This window comes from Rhea americana, unplaced genomic scaffold, assembly GCF_003343005.1.
Source record: "Rhea americana isolate MKP2758 unplaced genomic scaffold, rheAme1 scaffold_178, whole genome shotgun sequence".
NCBI classification, from domain to species: Eukaryota; Metazoa; Chordata; class Aves; order Rheiformes; family Rheidae; genus Rhea; species Rhea americana.
Window position 1 is genome coordinate 546511 of NW_028185905.1, and position 12166 is coordinate 558676.

Sequence of the window (12166 nt, forward strand, 5' to 3'; positions counted from 1 at the left end):
GCAGCCCTCGCGGAGGGTTCGCCGCCGCCCGTCCCGCCGGCGAGCTGCGGCCCCGGCGCGACGACAGCCAGCGCGCGGGGACGGGGGTCCCTCCTGCAGCGCCGCCCCGGAGCCGCACAGCTGGGCGCCTTGAGCCGGGGAAGCTTCCCTTAGTTTTGCTTTTAGCAGAAAAGGGCAAAACATCCCCCCAAAAAATTATTTTTTTTTAAGGGAAAGAGAAGCGCCTGCCACGAGACGAGCCCCCTGCCCTGCCCTCGGCACCGTCCCCGCTGGCGACGCGGCGAAAGCGGGTAGCTGTCACCCTGACTCCCAAGTACTTGTTGACCAGCTTAAAAAACAAAAATTAAAAAATAATTCATTGAAATGCAGTATCAAAATTCTCCTTCGTATGCTACAATACAGGGTGAGCACTTCTGCTACACAAATACTTTTATTTCCCGTTATTTCTTTTTTACCCTTTAGTACAAAACGCTGAAACGCAGGCCTGTGCGGGGATGGGGTTTGCTTCATTGAAACCTATATACCAGAAGACACAAGACCATATAGCCACAGGACCCTACCAAAGCCAGCCCCTTCCCCCCACCACACACAAACCCTACTTGTTAGTAAACTTTGTTTTAAAAAATTGTATTTTAAAGGTTATCAATTCTAATTCTTTACTTTCATTTGAATACAAAACACATAAGTTGCTATTATCTTTCGTGGCTCCCTGAGCTGAATTTACTATGCTTTCTTTGAAATCATTCCTCATCGTTTATGTCCGAAGAGCAAGAAGGGCTTGAGCAGAAGTTTCCTAAACAGGGACCTCCTGTTTTCTTCAAACGAACGAGCACAAAAATCCATATAAAAACTTGATTGTTTTGCTGATGTCCCGTCAGCAGCTGGAGACCCAACCGGCTTCGCTTCGGTCCATACAGTGTTCGAACATGACTAACACACTGAACAACTCACGTGTACAACAGTAGGAACAACTTTCACCAGTGGACACCTTTGCTCAGTCTGGTTACAAGCTGCGTGTCAGAGGAGCGACCCGAGCGGGCGCTTCGGGGGAAAGGAAAAAAAAATTGCCACCACCAAAACCATCAGTGGAATACAATTACAGCAGACGAAAAATACACAACTAGTGTACCAGGAGGGGGCCCCCACCCTTCCGATTCTATTTACTAGTCCGTTATTTACATTTTTCACAAGTCTTATGCAGAATGCACCAAAAAAAAGTCACAATAAAAAATAAGTCCTGTATAGTGCCACCAAAGCGCAGACGGAAAGAACCAGAAAACCAAAAAAAAATTAAAAAAAAAATAAAAAAAAGAAACCAAAACCCTAAAAACCAAAACAAAAATTTTGTTTAGGGCTTCAATGTGTGCCATATTTGCAGACCTCCAAATGAATCCGTACGTTTTCTAGCCAGGCCTCCAACGCGAAACGCCGCCGAGCCGCCTCGGTCCGCGCGCGCCTGGCCGAGCCCGGGGACCGGCGCGGCCGGCGGGACCGTCCCCGGCCGCGCGGCCGCTCCCGTCCGTCCGTCTGTCCGTCCGCCAGAGTCCTGCTGGAGCCGGCAGCCCCGTTAAAATCCACAGTTAATAGATGACCTCGTAGACTGTGGCCTTCTTGTCCCCGGAGCCAGTTACGATGTATTTGTCATCTGCCGAAATGTCACAGCTTAAGACMGACGAAGATTCCTTTGACTGGAAGAGGAAGGAGCGGGGAAAAAAGGCACAAGTCAGCGCGGCTTCCCGAGGAAAGGCAGCAGCGCTTCCCGCGCCCGGGGCCGCGCGGAGAGGCAGGACCGCGCGGCCGGTCCTGCCCCGCTCTCCCGCCCCGCAGCCGCCCGTACCTGGAATATGCTCGCTCCGTAGGGCGTCCTCCAGGCGTTGAGGAGGTTGTCTTTCCCGGTGCTCACAAACCATTTCCCTAAGGCCAGGAAGGACGGCGTTAGCAGCCGCGAGACGTCCCGACTCCGGCTGCCGCTGCCAGGTGAGGGGCGACGGGGGGCACGGGGAGCTTTTACATCCCCCCCCTTCTTCCACCCCACCTTGAAGCGGGCTGCGGGCACACACTGCCGCTGCCAGACCAGGCTCGTCCCAGCCCTCCCAGAGCCTTCCAGCTACTCAYGCTCCAAATTTTTCTCCGCAGGTTTTCCTAACATGCCTGTCCCAGCCCCTTTCCTACGGAGCCACATCCTACGCTCCTGCTCCGAGCACTGCGCCCGCGCCCCGGCACAGCTTCAGATGCTCTCTGCCCCATCTTTATTTGCCAATTGGCAACTTCGATTAAGGTTTTACAGGAATAATCCCCAATTTTGTCACCCACAGGACAAATCCTGCTGGAAGCCTCTGTGCTGAGCCCACTGCTGTGGCCTCAACCCTGCTGTGCATGGCACCTTGCTGCAGAGCTGGCCGCCGCGGTCCTCGCTCGAGGTCTTGTGCACAGGGCTAGCTTTAACCCAAGCAATCAAGGGGAGCACAGCAACTTTAAAGGCTGGAGGAACTTACCGCAGTAGGCAAACTTCAGCGAAAGGACGCAGCTCTCGTGGAGGTGCAGCTGGTATTTGTCGGGCTTAGTGTGGTGCAGCACCTCCACGTTGCTGCTCTCCATCCCCACCGCCAGCCACTCGCCCGTCGGGCAGTATCCCAGCGAGAAGATCTGCAAGGACACACAGATGGCCTCAGGGATGGGGGCTCGCAGCCTCCTCCGCCGGGCAAACCCCGGCGGGCCGGGCGCCACGCGGCCACCCCCGGTGCTAACGCGCGTSGTGGTCCGCCGCCGGTCCCGCGGGYGGAAGGCAGGTCCCCACCGTCAGGGACCGAAGCTGAGCGCCCGAGRCACGAGCGGGACCACGCGACGGCGACCTAGGGATGGATCTGCCCTGCTAGCAAGGGAAGTTCACGCTCGCTGCCCGCTCTTCCCCACCTCGGGTGCAGGCACGACTCAACCCGAGCGCAACTGCCGAGCTATCGCTGCAGAGCACTGCCCGGCTCCAGCTCCGGCTCCACCAGGGCACAGGACCRATAGCAGCCACGCAGCAGAAAGGCTCTACTTTAATACAYCTTGATTTTTCAGGGAGACATTCGRGCACATCAATGATGGCACSAGGCTGTACYGAGCACGCGATTCTCTGCAGCACTGCCCATTTCTCTTCTCTCCGATCCAGGCACAGTTTAATAAAAAATGAAGGCCCGCAGCCCTCTGGCTGAGCTTTGCCCGCAGAGCTGACAGCAAGGCCAGCGATTCAGAAGAGAAACGGCCTGGCGGGCTGGAAAGGAYGCGGCCCAGTCCTCGCAAATCACCAACTGTCCCGCGCTGTCGAAACGCCGGGTTCAACAAATCCGGGAGCCAGAAGAAAACGGCTCTGCCCCAGCAGCATAATCCTCCTCCCTGTTCTGAACGAGGCACCCCAGGCTGAACCACAGCCTCTTCCAGGGACAGGACTCCCGCCAGGGTGTTTATGTATTTGGACAGAAAGTATCTTTCTGGCATTCTCCAGAACAGGGGACTCTGCATGGAAGGCAGCACGACTAAATAAGCTCTAAGTCATGGTTCCTCGCAACTGGAAACCACGGCGGYGCGGGCTCTGCGTGCCTGGCCTCGCACTGCCAAGTGCTACTACAGGGGAAATCCCGGCCGCCAGGGCCTCGGGGTAGCAGCTGGGACCCGGCAGAGACCTCGGAAACGCTGCCGCCTCTCTGCACCCTCAGCACGCGCTCGCGTTTTCCCATCCACGKTATTTATGGAGCTTGCCGGCCAGCCTTGAAGAGGTGCAGCAGGATTTGGAAGCACATGCRCACGTTAAGTGGGAGCTGGGGCTTCGGAGCTGTGGCACGAGCCCTGGGGACACGGGGACTGCTCCATCTCCACAGATACGGCCACGTCTGCTCCCAGTAGGACACCAAGTCCCAGCTCTGCCCCGTCGGACACGAGCTCTGGGGAGCTCCCCAGGATGCAGGTGCCGGGGCTCTGCAGTGATCCCGTGGGTGCTGGGCACCGAGAGAGCGCGGCAGGGCCGGCRAAGACCTGAGCAGCATCCCCAGGCACACAGCGCTTGCTTAACGGCAGCCTAGTCTTGCAGCGGATGAAAAAGCAATGAAAGAGGAGCCAAAACAACAGCCAGAGGAGCCCTGCAGCTCTTACTGTCTTGAACGCTTTTACATTACACCTGGGGCATCCCTGCAGGAAGCTAGCGAGGGCTGGCAAAGACCATCCTCCAAGCAGGAAAAGCCTCGCATCGCTACTGCGCAGGGGCCAGTTGCTCCGAGCGGCCGGGCCAGCTTCTGTGCTGGTGGATAACCCCTGCGGGTCTCCTGCCTCGAGAGTGCATCCAGCCTGCGGCTGCCACCTCCTCGGGTCGACGTGCACCACGCAAGACTAAGCGCTCAGCAAGGCAGCGAGCTCCGCAGCACAGYCAGGACGTTTCCCCCCTCGCAGGGCCCAGGGGCACCCAGCGCTTACCTGGGACGTGAAGTCATGCTGCTGCAGCTGCCTGCCTTCCCGTAGGTCCCAGGAACGCACCGTGTTGTCCAGACCACCCGTCCACAGCTTCGTACCATCGTGTGAGATATCTATGCAGCTGGCACCATCCGTGTGGCCTTGGAATTGCCTTCAAAGAAAGAAATTTAACCCTTCAAGGAGGAGCGTTAGCAAAAACCACGTAGGTGATTTCAAAGGAAGCTCAGAAGACACCTGCTGCTGTGCAACCCAAGGCTAAGAAAGGCAAGACGCAGGGAGCTGAGGCATGAAAAGGGAAGGAGGCGTTTTAAACAGAGCAGTCGGGGAATCGTGTTTCTGATGTGCCCTACAGGCCTCCTACGGGCTTTGCRGGGAGGAGGGAGCTGCCTGCCTGACATGCCCTACCCTGCACTATGCTCTCCAGAAACCCCAGCGTGTCCCTACAGCCATTTCCACCTCGGTTGCATTTTCAAGGCTTTCCTCACAACCAAGGGCATCTGGAAACCCAACTGTTCTCCTCTCATCCCCTTAATTCAAGCTCAGCCACTGGCAAACTAGCAGCTAGCATGAAAGAAGGTCTCCTTTGCCAAGGCACGCCAGCCTGAAGGAGCCCATTCAATTAAGTTAAGGGCAGAAAGCATCACAAGTTGGCTCTCTCGTTGCCATCCCTGAGGTTCTCATACCAAAACACAGCCAAAAATATCCCAGATCATACACGAGCACAATCAGCTTGCTCCAAAGCTCCCCACCCTCCTGCTTTGGCCACGCACGCGGCTAGAGGCACACGCACCTGACGAGCGTTTGGTTGTGCAGATCCCACACGGCGATGTTGCCGTCGCTGCAGCAGGAGAAGCAGACCTTGGCATCGGGGCTGATGGCCAGGGCGTAGCAGGCCGGGGCGGAGGAGGTCAGCTCGGCCTTGATGCGGGGCGTGGGGGACGCCAGGTCCCAGATGGTGAGCGTGCTGGCCTCCCCTCCCACGATCAGCGTGCGGCCGTCGGGCAGGAGCTTGCAGGAGCGGATGTAGTTATCCCTGTTCTGGGGACGGGAGAGCAACAGGAGGGATGAATAACCCACCACACCGGAGACCAGGACACCGGAGGGGACGAGTTCTGCTTAGTGACGAGCACATGCGGTGGGGGCTCGCGCAGGTGTCAGGGATGCTCCAGGCCCCCGGGCGAGGGGACACGGTCCTGCCCCGAGCCCACCCTCCCCTTACCAGGCAGTCCAGCTGCGAGATGGGGCTCTTGCTGCCCGGCTGGCTGATGTCCCAGATCTTCACGCAGCCTTTGCCCCCGGTGTAGACGTGCCTGGTGGGGTTGCTGATGGTCACGGCGCACACCACCTCGCCGTGGCTCAGCGTGTTGATCTGGCGGGCGTGCCGGGGGATGCCGGGGCCCGCGAGGGCGTCGTGGGGAAAAGGCACCGGCTGCATCTGCCCGTCGGCGCTCACRTGGAACGAGTAGGCTCTGCCGAGGGAGGGCAAAGGAGCCGTGAGCCCCGGGCAGCGAGCGCCGCTGCAAACGCCGCTGCAAACGCCGCAGCACCGCGACCGGAGACGCGAGGAACGGAGAGGGCTTACGGCTTTCCTCCGGGGATGGAGGCCAGGCTGGTGGGCAGTCCGGGGGCCCTCATGGGCGGGTGCGGGTCGAAACCAACCTGCCGAGAGACACGGGGATGAGGGCGGCCCGTGCCGCGAATGCGGCCGAGCAGCTCCCGCCCCGCGAGCCCAGGCCGGTGCCGGTCAGAGCACGGCGGCTCCCGCTTCTCCCTGACTACTGCAGAGCTTAATGCTACTTTTCTATTTTTTTCCCCTCCTCCCTCAGCAGTAAGGGGAAAGGACTTGGGAACTAGCCAAGGGTCTGCAGCRACGGGGCCAGATGCACTCGCCGCGTCCCAGCGCCGTGAGCAGCCAAGCCGTGCCCCGGCCCCGCACCGTGCCCCGGCCACGACGGAAACCCCCCCGCAGCGTTTTCGCTGTCATTTTGCTTGGGTTTCACCTCGGCCACGTGCGAGTGGGCATTCAGGGAGAAAAGGGGAAGGCGGCGGCACGGCGAGCGTTTCCCGGGGCAGCAGCTAACGGGAACGCCGGTGCGTGCACGCGCTCGGGCACCCTCCGACAGCAAGGAGCCGCCGACACCGCRGCCCACGCCGCGGAGCCCCCCCACCCCGCTTCCCCCCGCCCGCGAGCCAGAAAAGGAGCTAAAAGTGCTACGTACAGCTCCAAAGCTCACCATTGGCGACCGGCCGTAGGCGGCGGCGGCAGCGGCGGCGGCGCTCATCTGCGGAGGGATGTTGTGGAGCCCGGCGTAGGCGCCGGGGCTGGTCAGGGAGCCGTTCATCTCGTGGTGCCCCATCATGGCGAAGGGGGCGGCGTACGAGCCCCCGATGGAGATGGGCGTCCTCAGGGCCGAGGCTGCGGGCAGCGGAGGGACGCGGTCACGGCGGGGGCGCCAGCCGGGGCGCCGCGCGGCTCCGGCCGGGTCCCCGCTCGTCCCAAAGGAGGGGATGCAAAACGCGATGGCTGCGCCTCCCGCCTTATCCCCTATCCGGCGACGGGGCAGCCCGAGCGACCTGCATCCTCGTCCCAAGCTGGGTTAAGCCCCTGACAAGCCTCGTGTCCCCGGGCTGCCGTGCTGCCGCTGGGGGCACGTGCCGAAGCTGTGCTGGGGGAGCTGGCGGAGCAGCAGTGCTGGGATCCCCGCGGCACCGGGAAGCGCAGGGATCCCCATGGCTCTGGGAAGCATGCGGCACCGGGAAGTGCGCAGCACCGGGGTCCCTGGGGCTCTGGGAAGCACATGGCACCGGGAAGTGTGCAGCACCGGGGTCCCTGGGGCTCTGGGAAGCACATGGCACCGGGGTCCCTGGGGCTCTGGGAAGCATGCGGCACCGGGGTCCCCGGGGCTCTGGGATGCACATGGCACCAGGGTCCCTGGGAAGCGTGCGGCACCAGGAAGCGCACAGCACTGGGGTCCCCATGGCCCTGGGAAGTGCATGGCACCAGGATCCCCATGGCTCTAGGAAGCATTTGGCACCAGGAAGCACATGGCATCGGGGTCCCCATGGCTCTGGGAGGCATGTGGCACTGGGAAGCATGCAGCACCGGGGTCCTCATGGCTCTGGGAAGCATGTGGCACCAGGAAACATGTGGCACTGGGGTCCCCGTGGCTCTGGGAAGCATGCGGCACCAGGAAGCGCGCGGCACCCACCCAGCGGGTCCATGCCTGTTGGCTTTCCAGGCATCGGCCGGAGGCCGGGGGTCGTACTCGTCCCCGGGGTCGGGGCGTCGTTCCTCGGCGTGGGAGTGTTCGACTTGAGCCCAGGCGTCGACGATTTGTCGTTCTGGCCGGAGAAGGGAGGAAGCAGAGGAGGAGGTTCAGGCGGCAGTGCAAGGTGGGGCGCCCGGCAGCGCCCCGCTCGGCACGGCCGGCTCCGCGGGCGCAGCGCGGCGCAGCACCTACGTGGCCCAAGTCTTTAGTCTTGGAGGAGGGAGTGCTGCTGGACGAGGCGACCGAGGCCGGGCTGGTCGGCGCCTCGCCTTTCTTCAGCCCGCGGGTTTTGTCGATGCCGTTCTCCGGCGGGGAGTGGGCCGGGCTGACGCGGGGGGTGGCGGGGTCCTCGTTGGACACGTCCACGACCAGGTCGTCGCTTTTGTCGCCGTCGCTGTCCTGAAACGCGAAGCGGGTCACAACCCCCGCGGAGCCCCCAGACCCCGGCGGCACCGCGTCAGGCAGAAGCCCCCCCGGCCGCGCTTGAAAGATTTCACCCCGAACCCGCTTCCCTCCCATGGAAGTCCAACCCGAGGGACGCCAGGCGCCCCGGCGGGCACCTCCGCCCCTCGTTACATCCAGCATCGCGTTTTCTGTCCCCGCGCCGCCCAGGCTGGCTCTGGACCGCCTTCGCGACTCACATATCGGCTCATGCTGTCCTTCTCCTCCGCTTTCCGCTTTTTGGAGTCGATGCTGTAGTCCGTGGAGCTCCGATGCTTCTCACTGGCTCTCAGGCTTTCCGAGGGCGAGACAGAATTATTCTGGAAAAACAGGAAAAAGAAAGAAAAAAAGATTTTTTTTCATAGTTGGAAACGTGAGAGAACGGGATTTCACAAGCAGCAGCTCAGGAGGCAGAGCGAAGGGGGCCCCGCCGCGCTGCGTGGCCGCGGAGCGCGCGTGCCAGGCTCCTAAACCTGCGAGCAGACGCGTCCGCGCAGACCCCGCGCGAGGGGGCCGCTTCGGAGGGCATCGGAGGCTGTTTACCGCCAGCAAAGTGCAAGAAAAAAAGAATTAAAAGAATAAAAAGGGAGAGGAGCAGTTTGTTATTTGAAAACGAAAACCCTGCAAGGAAGTTGCTTGCAAAGGCAGCGCCTCCCAGGCGGGYGCTGCAATCACTCAGGCGGTTACTAGTAAATAAAGACACACAAAAAGGTGCGTCCCYGCACCCAGCAGTGCCCCCGGGCAGGGCGAAGGGCTCCGAGCGGCACCGGGACGGCTCCATCTCCGCCACGGCTGAACGGCATCAGCGACSGAGCTCGGCCGAGCCAGGCGGCTTGCAAAAAACGTTCCAGAAAAGCCGTGTCAACAAGCGCCGGGAGGGGTGGTGGAGCCGAGAGCCACCCGGCRCGGCTCCGCTTAGGGAGGGGGGTTTTGTGTTCGTTTGCAAGCTCTAAAAATCCAGAAAACACTAAACACGTTGGCTTTTCCAGGAAGGCCCCTCGCGTGCCAAATGCTGGCTCGGAGCGAAAATGGCAGCGCGAAGCCTCCTTCAGCGAGGCCTGGAAAAACCCCAGCAGCTCGGCCCTACCTACAGCCCTGCAGAACAGCGACAYCCCCGTACAGATGCAATTCAATTAGTTTCTCCGAGCTGCAGGAGAAATTACCATCATTTCATTTCTTATAACAGAGCCTGCCACCCCTGCTAAGTAGAAATGTTTCTAAGCTCCTCTGCCTCCCTTTCTTTCCCGTCTGAAAAGGAGAACTAAAGCAGTTCATGTTTCTCCTCGGTACCCAATAAGCAGCTTTGGATAACACCGGGGTCTTTCTTCTCGGGCAGTCATGCTGAAAAACCTTGCAGCTACCAGAGAATCATGTCAGGCATTTAGAGGCATCGATCCATTCAGCCTGCTGCTGGCCCACCGCCAAGAAACTAAATATTTTTTATTGCTCAGGCAAGGCTAGGAAAAATATGAATGACTAACTCTGATTATCGTGCGCATTAAACCTCCGCAGGGAATGCTCTGTATTTTATTTTAYGGCTGAGGAACGTTCCCGTCTTCCACAGCCCCCTCCCCACTGGCAGGTTAACGATGCCCAGGATGCCCCGGTTCCCCTCTGCCCGCCGCTCCGCTCCCCCCTTGGCCCCCGGCTCTCCGGAGGGCCGGCTCCGCGGGCGCAGGCTCGGCCGCCCCGCGCCGCCTCCCAGCCACGGCTTCCCCCGGCCCCTGCCCACGGAAAACACTCGCGGCCCGGCCACCTTCCCCTTTCTTCTTGCTAAGCGCCCGCCCGCGCACTTCAAGGCAGAACGCGGCCAAAACAAGAACTAAAACACCGCCATGAACGCAGAGATRTCAGAGGACAAGAAAAAAARGRAAAAAAAARRRRAAAAAAAGAAAAGCAGAAAAGCGGCAGCGGCGCTGGAGGTGACGGCTGCCCTCCACCGCGGCTGCTTAGATGGTTAGTTAACTGCTTGACCTTCCAAGTCCTACTTAACACGGCGTAATAGCCCAAACCATCCCGACAGATTAGATGACCCAAGATAATAGAGGAGTGATCAGGAATAAAATAGCTTTCCTAATCGCCGAAGGATTTTTATCCACGCGGACTTGACCGCGCTCATTCGCAAAGCTTAGTCAGTTGAAACCGAACCTTAAAGCCGCGCGGCAATCAGAAAGGTTTAAACCAAATCTCCTAACTGGCGCGGAGGAGGTCTCCTGGCACGGTGCGGCGGGCAGCCGCGCGCCCCTTTCTGATTATTATTATTATTATTTTATTYATTTATTTATTTATTTATTTTTACGTGACCCACAAAAGACACCTCTCACACTCCCGCCCAGAAGTCTGTTTTTTAAAACAATAGATTAAATAGACGTGCATAGCGATCAGAAACTAAGATAATAGCAGGAAAAGAAAAAAAAAAAACAAAAAGAGGTGGTGACTGCACTTACTGCACTCGAGTCTCGCTCTTTCAGGGGAAGCCAGCGTCAGAGGCGAGGTCACAGCCAGCACGCAGAGAAGACAGAAAAACAAAACAAGTTAGAATAAGTGTTAAAACAGAAAACAAACCTAGAGGCTCCTCGTTACCTAAAGCCTCCTGCCTTAACTCAGGACGTATCTGGTCTCTCTGCAGCTTCATTTTAAAATCGATTTCCCCCGCTCAGCAGCTCCCACTATCTCCTCCCCCAGCTTTTTTTTCTGTCAAAGTGATTTACATGGCAAAACATACAGTGCATAAAGGAAACGCACTGAAGCACAAAAGGAAATAGCATCAACCTGAGGTATCGATACGCTAAGTCACTAATGCGGGAGAAGGCGGCGCTGCACGTCCAGACTGCCCCTCTCTGCAGAACGGCAAAGGCATTGCCACGTTAGCGGGATGTGGCTTAGTCATTAATTTATACACAAATAGCCTCATTTTCCCCGGRATCTCCTGATAATTTAAATCCATACAGAAGAATGAATGCAATTGGATAACTGCTTCCAACAGATTTTTCTCACTGACTTTCATGGGGGAAGAAAAAAAAAACAAATACAAAAGCAGCAGAACCTAATAGGTTCATGACACTAAGATAACTACCCTATAATTGGACATATTGAGGGGAAAGATCTCAGATCTTGATATATTAATAGGCAGGTGGACTTGCAGGGAAAATCTTCAACAGTGTTGATTTGCAACTGAAGTCATGCACCATTTTTCTACTAAAGAGACTTTCTTATTTCTAATAAAAAAGATAAAACAAGTTTGCTAGTAAATACTGTTGGTTTCCAGAGCAGCAAAAGCCTCTGGGTGGGCTGAAGAGGAGACAGCAGGAGGGCTGCATTGCAATTCATSAAGACCTAACAACCTTTCTGCTTATTTGGGGCTGTTTTGTTTTATTTTATTTTATCTTTTTTTTGGGGGGGGGTGATCCGTTGGCTTTTTTTAAGGCGTCCCTAACCCACGAGCATTCCCATGTGCTCTAGCGAGGCTTTGCCTCCTACTGCTACTCCCGCGGCCAAGCGCAAGGGATTGCCTGCGAAAAGCGACGCCTGCAAAGCATGCGAGCGCACACCGGCTGCTGGTTGCAATCCCCGCAGAGGAGCCTCCGGCGCAGGCAGAGGCCGGATTTGCCGCAAGCCTTCACCAAAGCCTCCAGGRACTCCTCCAAGCTGGGTGTAAGCTCGGGGCGGGGGGACGCGAGCAAGTCAGCCAGTCAGGGCTCAGTTTGCTGCATCGTTTTTTTAGCAGCAGCAGCAGCAGCAATTAGCGCTTGCTGTCCTAAGCGGGGCAGAGCCAGCGCGGAGCGAGGTGCCCTCACCTCGGTGGTCCAGGTCGTGGTGGTTCTTCTCGTCCTTGACGGCGAGGTGCGCCTGGCTGCCCAGGGCGCCGAGGGCCAGCAGCCCCGAGCTGCTGCCGGTGACCGGCGGGATGCCCGGCGGCTGGAGGCCCGAGGGGTGCGGCGGCAGCTGGACCGGGGGGCCGTGCGCGGCGTGGGAGAGGTGCTGGGCCTGGAGCTGCTGCTGCTGCAATG

General features: G+C 58.7%; 1 protein-coding gene across 5 annotated transcripts in view; it reads right to left on the minus strand.

Annotated features, from left to right (window-relative positions):
• Positions 1–411: 411 nt before the first annotated feature.
• Positions 412–12166, minus strand: part of TLE3 (TLE family member 3, transcriptional corepressor) — a 27145-nt gene continuing 15390 nt past the window's right edge. For 2 of the 5 annotated variants that reach the window (XM_085301510.1, XM_085301507.1), the window contains exons 4-16: positions 11954–12155; positions 10604–10620; positions 8357–8476; positions 7908–8114; positions 7656–7788; positions 6666–6862; positions 6029–6105; positions 5666–5915; positions 5237–5484; positions 4450–4597; positions 2496–2646; positions 1838–1914; positions 412–1688 (exon numbers count right to left, since the gene is read on the minus strand). In XM_085301510.1, coding sequence (XP_085157636.1) covers positions 1581–1688; positions 1838–1914; positions 2496–2646; positions 4450–4597; positions 5237–5484; positions 5666–5915; positions 6029–6105; positions 6666–6862; positions 7656–7788; positions 7908–8114; positions 8357–8476; positions 10604–10620; positions 11954–12155 — 1935 coding nt within the window. In that variant the 3' untranslated portion in view covers positions 412–1580. Of the gene's footprint in view, positions 1689–1837; positions 1915–2495; positions 2647–4449; positions 4598–5236; positions 5485–5665; positions 5916–6028; positions 6106–6665; positions 6863–7655; positions 7789–7907; positions 8115–8356; positions 8477–10603; positions 10621–11953; positions 12159–12166 lie in introns of all 5 variants that reach the window. The other 3 variants (XM_085301509.1, XM_085301506.1, XM_085301508.1) reach the window with 2 other exon arrangements.